Here is a 16,157-nt window from a genome sequence, read left to right as displayed (position 1 = left end):
ATACGGTCCTAATAAGGCGGGACTGGATCGTGCAGCTGGCTGCTGTGGCAAGCAGGCTGGCAGTGGCAGGTGGCAAAGAGTCAGCTCGCCACTGAAATAGATTCACTCAGGGACCGATGTAATGAGCTGGAGAAGGAACGGGATACGTGCAAGGCGCAGGTTCTGACTGCTAGTGCCCAGGAGTCTTCCCTCTCTGTAGCCACAGTACAGGTGACGGCAGCAGAGGAGGAGTGGGAGTGGGTGGAAGTAGAGAATGCTGCTCTGAGCCAGGCAGTTACCTGCCTGAAGGATCTGGTCCTGGAGGGGTCCACCTGGGAGAACAGAGTCCGGAGGGCTTATTCAGCCTGAGTCACTGCCGTTGGGGTGAAAGCCCAGGGGGGTGCGGGATCATATGATGATTGGGACAGGGATATCTGGTATGATCCGGATCCCGGACACCATGTTGCGGCAGTCCGGAGGGTAGTCCGAAACTATGGGCCTGCACCTGCAGGGGGCAGAGCAGCCCCAAGGAGCGGAGACACTGTGGCAGAGACTGAGTTGATTCCCACTCAAGCAATAGAGTTAGCAAAAACCCTGGGTGGCCCCTCGCGCTGCAGGTTCAGCAGGTGGGCCTGGGATATGGCGACCCTGTGTTTGGATCAGGGTCAGAACCTAGCTGACCCTGATGTTAAAAGCCACATCCAGGTTGGGAGGAGATTTAGCAGGGGTGGCTCATCAGCAAGCTGGTCATGCCACACACAATAAGATCTTTGATATGTTGGCGGGGATGGCACCTGCTGTGGAGCATTGTTGGCAGGGTTTGTCTTGGTGGCTGCTGCACCTGGAAAAGACCCTGTCTGGTTCATAGAGAGAATGGTTCTCCTGGAATGCTTGCGTGGCTGCCACAGTGGGCGGACGGGCAGGTACCCCCGAACATAGCTCAAATAGTCCTGCCTCTGGAAGAATTGAGGCTGGTCACCCAAGGTGTCTCAGTCCACGTACAGCAGGTGATCGGGAGGTGGAGACCCAGATCCAGGGAACCTGCAGATGTGGAAGCCCTGCTGGATGCAGTGCAGCAGGCTGCTCTCATCGTCCCGCCTGTGCTAATTTGTTTCTAAGCTTCTATCTTTCAGCCTCTGAACCAGAACGTCAGGAGAGCTGGTACCAGCTGAAGAGTTATAAAAATACCATAGTTATAGTGTAGCAACAAAGTCTGTGTTGCATGTTCTGTCTGTCTCTGGTGGGTGTCCTGTGCTAGCATTGGGTCCAGAGAGAGAGAGAGGATACTATACTAGACAGGGCAAATACCTTTTCTTCTCTCTACTTCCCCCCCCCCCATCTCCAACCAAATCATCAGTCATATCCACCTCTGTCCAAAAGACTTTGGTCCCCAATGCATTAGGTTTATTTTTTGTTAGGTTCTCTAATAATCATTGTGTTGTTGATAATACATTTTCTTGTACTGTTAATTCCACACTTTCCTCTGTTCACGTTGGTTCTACTTCCCCAAGCCCTGAAGGGTAGTTCATCAGCCCCCATAACCTGTAACACGCATCACCCCCCTCTTGTGGGATTTTTGACCTTGGCCTGTGATTGTAGGGCCCTGTCTTTCAGGTCTTGGGTCTGTTTCCTCCCCACCCCCTGAGACCACTTGAGAACAACTGGTAGTTATAGGGGATTCTGCAACGTTTTAGCAACTAGATGTTAAAGTATCAGCAATTTCACCAAGTTCTCTGTTGCAAGGTTAAACTGATTTGGAAGATACCTAGTATGACAACTGTGGTACTCCTACAAATCATATTTGTTGTGTGTACTTAAGGGTTAGGGTTGACATTTATTGTTTGATGGCTATTGCAGCATCAAACTTGGGCCTCATTTTGTTTGTCAATGTACCCAATTGTACTAGGCATAGGGCAGTTACCGGGGTTTGTATGAAGCTTAGTAGCCTTCCAGCAGAAGCAATTCCCTTCCATCCTTTGCTAGCCCCACTTATTGAGCCACAGCAGCCAGAGAGTGAGTGAAGAGGCAAATGAACCAAGCTGTAAGGCAGCCCCCAGCACTGGCCCAGGAGAGAAAGAAAGGGGCACAAAAGAAGGGTTTGGGAAGGAGGGGTGAAGTGACTGGAGTGGATGACAGAAGATTGGGAAACAGGAGGGTCAGAATAAGGGCAGGACAGAAAGCAAAGAGGCAGAGAGGGAGAGTGATGGGAGAACAGAACAATGGAAGCCAAGTACAGAGGGAGAGGCCACAGTGCAGCACAAGAACAAGTGGCTACAGCTGAACATTTACTGCAGGGTCCAGTTACACTACACTGAAATAAATTCCTGCCTTAGACATGCAGGGAGAGAGAGAATTTGATCAAAGTATAAATCTTTAATGAATCAGGATCTATCAATCCAGCATCCCAATCCCATGCTGGGGGAAGCACACTGGGCTGCAAGTCCAAAAAATGCTCCCTCTGTAGGGGTAATAGTTGTCCCAGACACTTACTGGTAAAGCAACCATCTGCACAAGATGGCGAAAAACAACCCTACATGGGTGGAATCTGGAGAGTCCCTGACCTTCAGCCTTCAAGGAGAATGCCCCATCCCTGCAACTCTCATGGAATCAGACACCAAAGCCCAGAGAGGCAGTCCCTCTTATTGTCTATTCGGGTGCACTCTGTGCTGCTTCCTGGCAGGTGGCCGAGCTCCTGGACGCTGGGGAAAGGGCCTCTTATGCCTTTGCACAGAACCTCCCTTTGAAGGGGGCTGCCGCTGCTTCTTCTGCCCCACGGTGACTTTCAACCTCTCAAGTTTTTTCCTTTTAAGCTGTGGCTCTGCAGCTACTTCTGGAGCAGATGCTGGACTTGCTGTTTCCACAGTAGATTCCTCATCTAGAAGAAGAAACAAGAGTCAGAGAGGAAAGCGCAGAAGATGTTGTGGTGAGCAAACAGTGCTGCCTGGATGGCGAGCTCTCTGCTGCTCCACACCAGCCAGCATTGTACATGAGCAAGGTAGCATAGTACAGCTCTGGAGTTCAGTTACCTTTCTGCATTTTGGGGATGGCATTAGAAAATTTCTTGAGCTTGGCGATGAAGAACCCATCCATGTTGTGGGTGTGAGGGTAGAAACGCCGTGTGGATTTGAGGGATGGGTGGAAGCGACGCTCCTTGAACCTGAGGGGAGAGAGAAGAGAGAAAATACTAGTTTCCCAATTAAAGTCTGAGGGTTAAAAACAGAGCAAGCTTCCCTCAGAAATCATCTGGAGAAAGGGGTAAAAAGTGAGGTGGCAAAGTTTGCAGATGATACTAAACTGCTCAAGATAGTTAAGACCAAAGCAGACTGTGAAGAACTTCAAAAAGATCTCACAAAACTAAGTGATTGGGCAACAAAATGGCAAATGAAATTTAATGTGGATAAATGTAAAGTAATGCACATTGGAAAAAATAATCTCAACTATACATACAATATGATGGGGGCTAATTTAGCTACAAGGAATCAGGAAAAAGATCTTGGGGTCATCGTGGATAGTTCTCTGAAGACGCCCATGCAGTATGCAGAGGCGATCAAAAAAGCAAACAGGATGTTAGGTATAGAGAATAAGACGGAGAATATATTATTGCCCTTATATAAAATTGATGGTACGCTCACATCTTGAATACTGTGTACAGATGTGGTCTCATCTCAAAAAAGATACACTGGCACTAGAAAAGGTTCAGAGAAGGGCAACTAAAATGATTAGGGGTTTGGAACAGGTCCCATATGAGGAGGGATTAAAGAGGCTAGGACTCTTCAGAGGAGACTAAGGGGGGATATGATAGAGGTATATAAAATCATGAGTGATGTGGAGAAAATAGATAAGGAAAAGTTATTTACTTATTCCGATAATACAAGAACTAGGGGCCACCAAATGAAATGAATGGGCAGCAGGTTTAAAACAAATAAAAGGAAGTTCTTCTTCACACAGCGCAGTGTCAACTTGTGGAACTCCTTGCCCGAGGAGGTGGTGAAGGCTAAGACTATAACAGCGTTTAAAAGAGAACTGGATAAATTCATGGAGGTGAAGTCCATAAATGGCTATTAGCCAGGATGGGTATGGAATGGAGTCTCTAGCCTCTGTTTGTCAGAGGGTGGAGATGGATGGCAGGAGAGAGATCACTTGATCATTGCCTGTTAGGTTCACTCTCTCTGGGGCACCTGGCATTGGCCACTATCGGTAGACAGGCTACTGGGCTGTATGGACCTTTGGTCTGACACAGTATGGCTGTTCTTATGTTCCTCCCCACAGCCCCCAGAGACTTAACACACACCTGGTGAATCCTTCCTTGCCAAAGTCCAGCCCTGTGGGCACCAAGCGAACATTGCGTTTCTTCAGGGCATAATCCACAACCCACTCATTCTCTTCCACCTGCCAGAGACCAAGCATTAGAGACAGACTCTGTGGAGACTCTCTGAATGAGAGCTCCCCCAGCACACGGGCCAGCTGCCTGGCACCCAAAGGGAACTCACCATGATGGAGCAGGTACAGTACACTACGTAGCCCCCCGTCTCTGAGGCAGCATTGACTGAGTCAATAGCACTGAGAATCAGCTCCTTCTGAAGATGAGCACAACGCAGGACATCCCTCTCATCCTGAGAGACACAGAGGAGGTTAGAACACTTGAGCTGTGCTGCTCCTTCCCCTGGCCTAGCTCACTGCACCCTCTGTCCCTGCTGCGAATGGGGGTGTGATGAGAGCAAGAGCCCCAGTGGTGAGGTAGCAGGACTCAGGTAGGCTTCTACCCCTAAATCTGGTCCCAGAACAGTGTGTGCGAGGGAGACAGGTCAGTTTTTTTCAGGTTTCTCTGGTCCAGACATCTTGGTACAAGGACAAGAGTCCAGAAGCCCTGCTTGTCCATGGCCTGCGGGCAAGTTCACATCTCACTCTATACCCTACACCAGCAGTTTTCAACCAGGGGCCCTCCGGGGTGGGTGGCACAAGCAAGTTTCAGGGGGTCCACCAAAATAAACCAGAGATCAGGGCCAGTGTTAAATTCACTGGGGCCCAGGGCAGAAAGCTCAAGCCCAAGCCCCTCCTCCCTGGGCTGAAGCAGAAGCCCAACCAACGCAGCTTGGTGGGGCCCCTTGTGGCTGGGCAATCGCTCTCCTTGCTACCCCCTAACGCCAGCTCGGCCCTGGCTTTTAATCTACTGACAAACAATTGTTGTTGCACGGGTGGGCAATGGAATTTTTGTAGCATGTTGCGGGGGGCCTCAGAAGGAAGAAGTCTGAGAACCCCTGCACTACACCACAAATCACCCAAGCTCCTTCCCACCTTCTCCTGAGCCGCCCCCTGCAGGCTGCTCACCTTGTTGGTTTTGACAGCAGGATCCTTGGAGATGACACCTGTGCCACTGCAGGGAGCATCAAGGAGGACACGGTCAAACCCACCCAGCACCTAGAGGTGGGTGGAGAGACAGAGGTCTTGGACTCAATTCCATTGAAAGGACAACAAGGGGGACAATGCAGAAAAGGGGAAATTGGGGAGGAGGGCGGGGAAGAGAGATGCTCCATTGCCTTCTCCCCCACCCCATGTGCATTCCTTTCTTGTGAGTCACCCACCCGCTGCATACAGTCAAGGAGAGCATAGCTGAATTCCATGAAGCCTTGTGATGGCCACAGCAAGCATGAAGCTACCCAGTGGCTGCATACCTTGGGGAACTGGCGTCCATCGCAGTGGCTCAAGACAGCATTGGTGACTCCCAGACGGTGCAGGTTCCCCACCACACTGCGCAGCCGCTCAGCACTGCTGTCGTTGGCCAGGATCACACCTGTGTTCTTCATCAGCTGAGCTGCCAGGGGATGAAGGTTACATCAAGACCCAATGTGCAGCCCCACCACTCCCAATCAGCAGCAGGAATACCCCGCCCCCCCCTTCCCCAGTGGACCCCTCACTGCCTCCCCCTCTTACCAGGCAACCCATCCCCCAGCTTCCCCCTATTTCTCTGTCCCCAGGCATCCCTGCAGACCTCTTTCCCCCAGGCTCTCCTCCCAAACTCCAGAGCCTTGGTCCCTCCATCATCCCCCCACCCCAGTCAGGTACCTATGTAGCTGGTCTTGCCTCCGGGGGCACAGCACATGTCCAGGATGCGTTCATTCTCTTGGGGGGCCAGAGCCATGACAGGAAGGAGGCTGGAAGCTCCTTGTAGCATGTAGTGTCCAGCCAGGTACTCAGGGGTGGCACCTGGGGGGGGAGGGGGGAGGAGAGAGAGAAAGAGAGGAGGGGTGAAGAACAGAGCCATGAGAAGAGGGGAAACAGCCAAAAAATGAGTCAGTCAGCTCAGCCCTGTGAAAGGAGGGTCAGTTTCTCACCAATGGGCACAGAGGAATCGTAGACAACAAGCCCTGTTTTCGACCACTTCCCCAGGGGGTCAAGATTCACACCGCGATTAATCAGAGCCTGAAGATGAAGACAGAGGGGTGAGATCTTTGCTCCATAACTGGGACAGAGGTTGAGGGACCATGATGCTTTGCTCACCTGTGCCAGGTCTCGTCGCCGTGTTTTCAGCGTGTTGGTACGAAGCGTCATGGGGCGAGGAACCTCATTAGATTCTAAGAAGTTGACCAGCTGGAGACAGAGTCAGAGTTTAGGGCCAGAAGGCACCACCAGATCACCTAGACTGTCTTCCTGTACATAACAGGCCATCTAACAACCCCTCCCAGTACTTGCAAGCTATGCCCAATAACCAAAATTACAGTCAAGTATTACAACCGTCAGGAGACTAGACTGTTGTGTGCTACAAGCAGAGAACAGGAGGAACCAAGATGCACCAATGCCTGAGGCCTGTGCAGTAGCAAGGAAGCATTTACGGGAGATATACCCATATAATCCTGGCAAATGACCCACACTCACATGCTGCAGAGGAAAACAAACCCTCCCTCCCGCTAGGTTACTGCTAATCTGAGCTGGGGGAAAATTCCTTCCCAAACTCACATGAGATGGTCAGTTAGACCCTGAGCATGTAGCAAGAACCAGTCAGCCAAGCACCAGAGAGACAATGATCAATACCACCTCCGAGCCTTGACCCACCCTGTCCACTGCCCCTTCTCCAGCTGTGGCCAACTCTGATGCTTCAGAGGAAGGAAAGGAAAAAAAAAACAAAAACCAGAATACATTGCCAGGGAGGGAGTCCCTTCCTGACCCCTGCAGGTAACCAGCTGAAATCCCGAAGCATGAGATTTTAAAAACATCGGACATGAACCAGAAGGAACCTCCAGGACTGCCGAGACCTGCACCCAGCCATATAATTCCACTGATAAATTTGTCCAACTCTCGTTTTCCCCCATAACTTCTAGAATCTGTTCCAGAACCTGTTCTCTGATGGTTAGAAACCGCCTTCTAATTTCCAGCTTGAATTTGTTCACGTCCAGTTTATATCCACTTTTTTTTGGGCCAACATTGTCCTTTAACTTAAATAGCTCTTCATCCTCCCTGGTGTCTACCCCCTATGTAGATGTATAGCGCTATCATATCCCCTCAGCCTTTGTTTTGCTAACAAACCAAACTCTTCCAGTTTCCTCTCATAAGATAAGCCCTCCATTTCCCGTTTAAATTAATCTTTTTTGAACATGGGAGACCAGAACTGTACACATTCCAAATGAGGTCTCACTAGTGCCTTGTATAATGGCATTAATACTTCCCTATCTTTCCTGGAAATGCCTTGCTTCACATCCTAGCCTTTTTCACAGCCGCATCATGTTGGTGGCTCAGTCACCTGTGATCGGCTCATACACCCAAGTCGCTCTCCTCCTCTGTTGCTTCCAACTGATGAGCACCCAGCTAATAGCAGACCCTATGTGCATGAACTTGCAATCTGTACTATTAAATTTCATCCCATTTCTGTTACTCCAGTTTTTAAGGTCTTCCTGTTCCAGTATAATATTCTGAACCTCCTCTGTATTGATCATGTCTCCCAACTTTAGCAGCAGCAAATTTCATTAGCACTCTTTTTTGTGCCAAAGTCATCAATAAAAATATTAAATATGAGAGGTCCCTAAACCTTGAGGAACTCCATCAGTTCCTCCATCCAGTCCAATAGTTCACCTTTTAGCATAACTTGTTGCCTTCTCTGCTTTAACCAGTTCCTTATCCACCTGACAGTGCTTGGACTGATCCCCATCTTTCCTAATTTAACTAACAACGTTCCATGTGGTACTGTGTCAAACAGTTTACCGAAGCCCAGGTATATTAGATCTATTTAGATAAATTTAATTATTCTTTTCTTCACAATTTGCTCTAAAGCCCTGCATGCTACTGAGGTCAGACCACAAGGTCTGTAATTGCCCCAGGTTACTTTCTTCCCGCTTTCTTAAATACAGGTACCGTAGCTATTCTCCAGGGGAGGAAGGGGAGAAAAGAAAATGAGATAAAGAACAGGGGAAGGCAGCAAGGAAGTCAGGCCCATATCTGGGAACTGGGTGGGCAGATAGGTGAACACCAGTCAGTGTGGATGTAGGATGGGTGAATCCAGAAGCATACCTGGACCTGGGCGGGGTTCATACCTCAGGGAGAGGGAAGAGCTCCATGAGCTTCTTAAGCAAGAAGTCACTGTAGGAATAGTAAGCAGCAAGGTCCTGGCGTAGCAATGCGAGGTACTCCTGCCGGGCACGTCCCGCCTCCCGCTTCACCCTGAAGTCCTGCAGCACCTCCACATTGTCCTTGATACGCTGATGAATGAGGTGCAGGTCAGGTGGCTCAGCAGGTAATGAGGCAGTTAAGGAATCAAGAAAAAGAAGAGTCACACGACCCTGGGCATTGCTCAAATGTGAATATTGTGTGCATACCAAGCCATGCAATGCACAGGCGCCTCTAGTGCATGACTTTCAGGCTATGCATATGGCATCACAAATGCCTTTGCTGTTATGCTGGAGCGTGCTAGTTCCCCTCTCCCCCCAACAACACACAAGCACAATCTAACACATGCAGGTGGTATGGCTCCTGTGATACACTAGTGCAGCCTACCATAACCAATACACCTCCGCTATGCAACACACATGTACAACCCAACATGGTTCTGTGCAAGAGTGTTGGTGCTCATCTGTGCTGTGTACACAGCTTAAGTGCGCCACACGTTAGAGGGAAGGATATTCTCTCTCTCGATCTCCTCACCACTGGGTAACACAAATTGCTCATCTATCTCCATATTGAGCTGCAGGTCTGTGTCCTCCTCTTCCTCCTGCCCCTTGCTTCGGCTGCTCACCAGCTCCTCCTCTTCTTCACTGTCATCCTCACTGAGCTCCTCCCTGAGCACAAGAGAGGGAAGGGTTTGCATTTAAGCATGGGAACCTTCCATCCTCTCCCTCCCCCCACGTAAGGAGAGAAGTGCCACAGAGAAATGTCCAGTTCTGATGCCCACAATTCCAGAAGGATGGTGATCAATTGGAGAGGGTTCAGAAGAGCCATGAGAATGATGCAAGGATTAGAAAACCTGCCTTCTATTGATGATTAAGCTAAATACATAGGCTCAAAGAGACAGTTAAGGGGTGACTTGATTACAGAGTATAAATACCTACAGGGGGAACAAATATGTAATAATGGGCTTTTCAAGCTAGCAGAGAAAGGCATAGCACAATCCAGTGGCTGGAAGCTGAAGCTAGAGAAATCTAGATTGGAAATAAGGAGTACATTTTAATGGTGAGAATAATTAGTCACTGGAACACTTTAGCAAGAGTCGTGGTGGATTCTCCACCACTGGCAATTTTTAAATTAAGACTGGATGTTTGTCTAAGGAACATGCTCTCGGAATTATTTTGGCTAGTTCTATGGCCTGTGTTAACACAGGGGGTCAGACCAGATGACCACAGTGGTCTCTTCTGGCCTTGGAATCTAGGCATGCTAGAAATGTGGGGGGGATGGAAGAGACAGCCTCACCCCAGCCTAGGAGAGAACTTGCTGGCCTCCAGCTCCTGAAACCCTCACCTGCCAGACTTCTGCTTCCGGGCGGCTTGTTCGATGGGCAGCAGCTAAGAGAGTCATGGGAGAGTTAATGAAACTATGGCATCAGATGGCACTCCCTGCCACCCCCATTCCTGCTCCTGTAAAACCCACTCACTCTATGCGAGAGCACATACAGACCAGCAGCAGGTGAAGGCAGGATTAAGTATTCTATGCCTGGACCCATCTCCACTCTTGAGGTGTCTCTCCCGTGGGGATAAAGCCTTTCAACTCCTCCCACCCACGCCAGGCCTCCTCCATCTCAGTGATAAGGTCATGATGTCTGAGTCCCGCACTACCCCCAGCTAGGGAAGTCTCAAGTGTTTACTGTGACATGAAAGTCAGGAGTTCCTACCTCCTCTTCCTCAGAGGATGAGGCGCCATAATCATCCACCATCTCCTCATTGCTCCCGTCATCCCCCATGCTCTCCCAGGCATCTACATCCTCATCTCCCTCACTTTCACTGGACTCCAAACGCTCTTCTTCATTATCGCCAGCAGGCTGTGATCTCTTGGCTGGAGTTAGCGAAAGTGAGCAGCTGTCACTGCACCCAAGCTGAGGGTGCCGAGAGGCTCCTTCTGCTTGCCCCTTGCATTTTCCTCCTTTCTGTGGTGATGGCTGCTCTGCAGCTGCAGGCAGAAGAAAAGGTTAATGATTTGTAACAACCCTCAAAACCATCTTGTCCTGTTCAATGCAAAATAAGAGGGCTGGGAATTCTGCATTCTAACTTTTAGCTAGAAGGGCCAGTTAATTCTCTGTACTTTAGTTTCCTCACATACAGTCAATGGGGATTTATGATACACACCCCTTTTTCACAGGTCTAACACTGAATTTTTAAAATTCTATTTATTTGTTATATTTCTCTTGTTTGTTTCCAAGTTCGATTCTTATGCTACACCTACCAGCATGACACCAGAGCACCTTTCACAATGCGTTATGTGGAGCAGCTAACAATGATTACATGTAGTTGTTCCTTTTGCCGTTCCTTCCTTTTCCCAAGGGGGAACCTCCCCCTTTTTTTTTTAAATATATGATGTGGTATGAGTTTGTATTAGTGAAGGCAGGTCACAGAAGCGTGTCCTATACTTGTAATGGAAATTAGTGAGGTTTACAGTAGTTAAGGAAAGGATGGTCTTGTAGAAGGTGGCACTGGATGGGGACTCTGCAGATCTGGGTTCAGTTCCAGACATCACCATAGACTGTCTCTCTCTGAACCGGTCTCAATTTCCAAATGTAAAATGGGGGTCACAGTATTTTTGTTCATCTCATCTGTTTAGATTGTAATCTCAGAGTCAGGGAGTGCCTTTCACTATGTTAGTGCAGCGTTTAGCACAATGAGGTTGTGATCTTGGTTGGGACCTTTAGGGTATGTCTATACTGCAGCTGGGACTGTGCCTCGAGTAGGCTCGAGTAAAAATAGCAGTGTACACAGTGCAGCACGGACAGAGGCTCAGAGCCACCACCCAAGTTTGGACCCAGGAGGACAGGCAGGCTCTGACTTGGGGGGGCGATCCTGAGCCACCATCTGTGCTGTAATGTTTATGCTGCTATTTTTAGTAAGCAAGAGTGAGCAGAGCTAGCACTACTCTGTCTACCTGGGCTGGGAAACTCACGCGCAGCTGCAGCGTAGACATACCCTTCGGCACTGCCGTAAATACAAACTCTTCATTCTCCTCATTACTAAGTGGTTCTTGGATTCTGTGAAGATTTCTCTCTACACTTTTGGATTAGTCCTCAAAAATTCCCAGATCCTTCAGTGTATCCTGAGCCCAGGTTATTGTGCACCCTGAGGTCAAGGACTGAGACCATTGCATTTGAAGCTGTATTTTATGGGGAACCAGCACAGAAAGCAGAAAATAAGTCTGATGCGCTTGCTCCCAGCGTTACTGAGGAGAGACAGTTTTAAAAATCCAGGTTTTACAAATTTTAATTTGAGCCAAAATTAAGTTATGGTGGTTACAAGGCGTTTCTTAGTCCTGTGCAATGCATGTGTTTAAAACCCTGGCTACTAAAGATGCCCACAACACCCTGGAGGTCAGGTGGGGGCAGTAGAAAGAGATGTGCATTGCTTAAAATGACTTAAGCTATGCCAGACTCCTACTCTGCCCACAGCTGGGGACGAAAGTGAGATTTAAGAACTTAAAACATCCGGAACTCTTCATTAGAAACATGCTTTTAAATGATTGAAGTCAACTCATTAGACACATACCTGTGCTGGTGCCATCCATCTCCCCCTTATCTGTTGGCTTCTTTAGCTGAAGCAGATTTTTCCTAGCTTGGGTTTTTCCTGACCCCATTCGTCTCTTTGCAGCCCTGAAAACACATGGACAAGTGAACAAAAAGACTAAATGAACAGAAAAACCTTCTGACGTCAGAGAGCCTAACAACTCCCTCTGACTTGGGTCTGCCAGATTGCAAATAGTGCCTTGGATTCTATCCTCTCTAGAGGAGAAATTAATCATGTATTTGTACACTTACCTTTTTCGTGCATGGCTGGATAATTTGTTTCCACTGTTATCAGTAGCTAGAAACAAACAAAGATGACAGATAATTAAGACATTAGTAACAGGAGGAGGAAAAACAATAGGATGATGTACTTATTTAGAAGCCCTTACAGGTGTGATTGCGTGTGGGGAGTGCATGCATGTGTGTGTGCATGTGCAGAAAATGTAGAAAAGGATATGGAAACAAAGACACTTACCTGGGGGAAGAAATTTGGCTAATTCTACCTCTGCTCCCTTCTGTTTGCGGGCTTTGCGCCCTGGGCCACGTTTTTCCTTCCTCAGTACATCAAGTTTGCGCCCCATAGTACTGTTCACCCTGGGGGGTAAGTGAAGGAAAAGGAAGGAAGGAAAATGAGATAAAAGAAAACAGAACAGACCCCCTCCACACACATATTTACTCATATGGGATGGCAACCTCAGGGCTGATTCCTGTAGGACAGCAGTTCTTCCAATTGCCTGTCTCAGTCTCTCTAACACAGTGGTTCTCAACCAGGGGTCCATGTACCCCTTGGGTTACACAGAGGGCTTCCTGGGGGTACTTCAATTCATCTAGATATTTGCCTAGTTTTACAACAGGCTACATAAAAAGCGCCAGGGAAGTCAGAACAAACTACCATTTCATACAATAAGTTGTTTATACTGCTCTATATACCATACATTGAAATCCAAGTACAATATTTATATTCCAATTGATTTATTTTATAATTATATGGTAAAAATCAGAGAGTCAGCAATGTGTCTGTGTGCTGTGACATTTCTGTATTTTTATGTCTGATTTTGTAAGCTAGGAGTTTTTAAGTGAGGTGACACTTGGGGGTACAGAAGACAAGTCAGCCTCCTGACAGGGTCGTCTAGGAAAGTTGAGAACCACTGATCTCACACACTCCCCGATCTAAGGCGTCTCTGGTTAAACCCCAGCCCCCTGTATCTCATTTCTGAGCTCTCAAATCTCCCTTCCCAGAAACCAATGAGCTCAGGGTCTTCCCCAAACCCTCAGCCCTCCCGACCAGCCTCGGAGTTTTCCCCAGTTCAGACACCAGGAGCCCGCGGCTGGATCCCCCCCACGCCAAGGCCCGAGCGCTGCTGGAGCTTTCACCCCACGTTACCACCGCGCCCAGGGCGCCTGCACGAACCCCGGCCTCCCCCCCGCCCGCGCGCTACCCCGGCTGCGAGCCAGGCTGGGGGTGTGGGGACACGGGCAGAGCCCCGGGCCCGGGCGAGAGCCGCAGCCGCAGCCCCGCACCTACCGTCCGGCCCCACGTGCGCAGCGGCGAGTTCCGGGGCCGGCCTGAGCGCAGCGCCCTCCACGCAGGCTGCGCCCGGCTCCGCCCTCGCCCTGGGATTGGCCGGACGCTTCTCCTCCTGCCACCCCGCCCTTGGCTAGAAGCGGCTCCCCCCACCCACCGGTTAGGCAGCCTCCCCCCACATTCTTCCCCCAGCCGAGAAGAGGCGCAAGCGAAGCCCCTTCCCGCAGTGGGGGTTGTTCGCCTGGTTTCGGAGCAAGGCAGGTGTGACTCTGGAGTGCAGCCGCGATCCCAGAATAATTCCATGTGTTGGGCCAGACAGCCGTAAAAGCTGGAGGCTTGGTCTACCCCAGGGGTTAGCAACCTTTCAGAAGTGCTGTGCTGAGTCTTCATTTAGTCACTCTAAGTTAAGGTTTCAGGTGCCAGTAACACATTTGAACGTTTTTAGAAGGTCTCTTTCTATACGTTTATATATTATAACTAAACTATTGTTATATGTAAAGTAAATAAGGTTTTTAAAGTGTTTAAGAAGCTTCATTTAAAATTGAATTAAAATGCAGAGACCGCCCCCCCCCGCCAGACCAGTGGCCAGGACACAGGCAGTGTGAGTGCTACTGAAAATCAGCTTGTGTGCTGCCTTCAGCACATGTGCCATAGGTTGCCTACCCCTGTTCTACCCTGCAAAGTTAGGGCAGTATTGGTGTCAGGCAGGACTCTAGAGAACCCCTGCCCCTGGGGCAGGGGCGGCTCTACCTTTTTGGCCGCCACAAGCAGTCATGCGCGGGAGGCGCCCCAGAGCCGCGGGAGCAGCGGACCTCCCGCGGGCATGACCGCGGAGGGTCCCCTGGTCGCTCGGCTGGACTTCCCGCAGCTGCGGACAGTTCGCAGGTCTGGCGGCTCCGCTTGAGCTGCCGCAGTCATGCCTGCGGGAGGTCCAGCCGAGCCGCGGGACCAGCGCCCCCTCCGCAGTCATGCCTGGGGCAGGTCCGGTCGTCCCGGGACTCCGGTGGACCTCCTGCAGGCATGACTGCGGCAGGTCCGCCGGCCCAGCCTGCCGCCCCCCCGGGAAAGGGCCGCCCCACACGTGTGCTTGCCGTGCTGGGGTCTGGAGCCGGCCCTGCCCTGGGGGCCTAGCTAGGCTAACCCCAGCCATGTCAAGGAAAGAGGGTTTATTGACCTATGCCCCTGTTTGGGGAGATGATGTACTTACATCAACAGAAAGTTGTGCCAGCAGCTGCTCTAGCTATGCTGGCAGAGACTCTATAGCAGGGGTAGGCAACCTATGGCACACGTGCCAAAGGCAGGACGCAAGCTGATTTTCAGTGGCACTCACACTGCCCGGGTCCTGGCCATTGGTCTGAGGGGCTCTGCATTTTAATTTAATTTTAAATCAAGCTTCTTAAACATTTTAAAAACCTTATTTTCTTTACACACACAATAGTTTAGTTATATATTATAGACTTATAGAAAGAGGCCTTCTAAAAATGTTAAAATGTATTCCTGGCACCTGAAACCTTAAATCAGAGTGAATAAAAAGACTCAGCACACCACTTCTGAAAGGTTGCTGACCCCTGCTCTATCGCCTAGATTTACAGGAGACTGTACTCAAATGAGCTCCTTTACATTTACACATGCTTTCTGAAGCTTTAAGGAGTACAGCTCAGATTTTTCTTCACAGGCTGTAGCGCTAAAATCTTTAATATTAGACACTTGAGTGTGCTATATTCACTTCTGTCCAAACATCACATACAATGAGATTAACAGATAGCAACACTGATTTGTCCCAACAGCTGCTCCAGAATATTTTGGGGGAGGGAGGTAAATGTGCACACTTATTTGCCAGATCAGAACAAAAATTACCACCCTCAACTTGGCAAGGTGGGGAGCTATCAAGCCCAAAAGTCTGGCCCTGCTGTGAGCAGAGCCAAGCAGGCAGCTCTGCCCAGGCCTGTGCTGATAGCAGTAGCCCTAGCAGCATGACTCAATCATGGGGGAGAAGACAGTAGCCATAGAGATCAGAGACTGGGTGTAGCTACAAAGCTTTCTCTGTATGTTTCCTTACTGTCACCTTGGGTATGTCTACACCATGATGGGACACCTGACTCAGGCTCCTGGGGCTCACGGGGGTGGTTGGAGCCCAACTACCTACACTGCAATGAAACAGCCCCTTAGCCTGAGTCAGCTGGCACAGGACAGCTGCAGGTTTTTAACTGTAGTGTAGACATAGCCCTTGTGCTAAGAGGCCACTTACAAATGCTGAGCAGTGTAAAGGCACAGAAATCAGGGATATGAGGGCCCCAAGCCAATAGCCAGCCTCTGACAGCTCATTACTTGAGCAGTAATGGTAAGTGACAGATCTGCACTGATCACAGATTGGGCTGGAAAGGAGGTAGCAGCATCTCAACATGCATATGAGGATCCGACAATTTTTCTGTCTTTGTGGAGCACAGAACAAGGCTTATGCTACAGGATACC

The 16,157-nt window shown here is 49.6% G+C and overlaps 1 protein-coding gene across 1 annotated transcript; it reads right to left on the bottom strand.

Annotated features, from left to right (window-relative positions):
- Window positions 1-1,413: 1,413 nt before the first annotated feature.
- NOP2 (NOP2 nucleolar protein) lies at window positions 1,414-13,753 on the bottom strand. Its single transcript, XM_045001915.1, has 17 exons — window positions 13,686-13,753; window positions 12,636-12,754; window positions 12,413-12,458; window positions 12,144-12,247; window positions 10,289-10,563; window positions 9,919-9,962; window positions 9,088-9,242; window positions 8,502-8,701; window positions 6,478-6,567; window positions 6,312-6,399; window positions 6,043-6,183; window positions 5,652-5,791; window positions 5,308-5,397; window positions 4,470-4,592; window positions 4,271-4,368; window positions 3,006-3,136; window positions 1,414-2,854 (listed from the first exon to the last, which is right to left on the bottom strand). The coding sequence occupies exons 2-17, from the start codon at window positions 12,739-12,741 to the stop codon at window positions 2,619-2,621; spliced, it is 2,067 nt and encodes a 688-aa protein (XP_044857850.1). The 5' UTR covers window positions 12,742-12,754; window positions 13,686-13,753; the 3' UTR covers window positions 1,414-2,618.
- Window positions 13,754-16,157: the final 2,404 nt, after the last annotated feature.

Source organism: Mauremys mutica, chromosome 1 (assembly GCF_020497125.1).
Source record: "Mauremys mutica isolate MM-2020 ecotype Southern chromosome 1, ASM2049712v1, whole genome shotgun sequence".
Taxonomy (NCBI): domain Eukaryota; kingdom Metazoa; phylum Chordata; order Testudines; family Geoemydidae; genus Mauremys; species Mauremys mutica.
This window is presented reverse-complemented; position numbering and strand designations above follow the sequence as displayed.

Excerpts from the sequence above, each read along its gene's own strand:
- NOP2 (XM_045001915.1), bottom strand. The coding sequence starts at position 12,741 with ATGGGGCGCAAACTTGATGTACTGAGGAAGGAAAAACGTGGCCCAGGG. Across the intron at positions 6,184-6,311 it reads CGATTCCTCTGTGCCCATTG|GTGCCACCCCTGAGTACCTG; the intron begins GTGAGAAACTGA and ends CTCCCCCCCCAG. Across the intron at positions 2,855-3,005 it reads CATCCCCAAAATGCAGAAAG|ATGAGGAATCTACTGTGGAA; the intron begins GTAACTGAACTC and ends TTCTTCTTCTAG.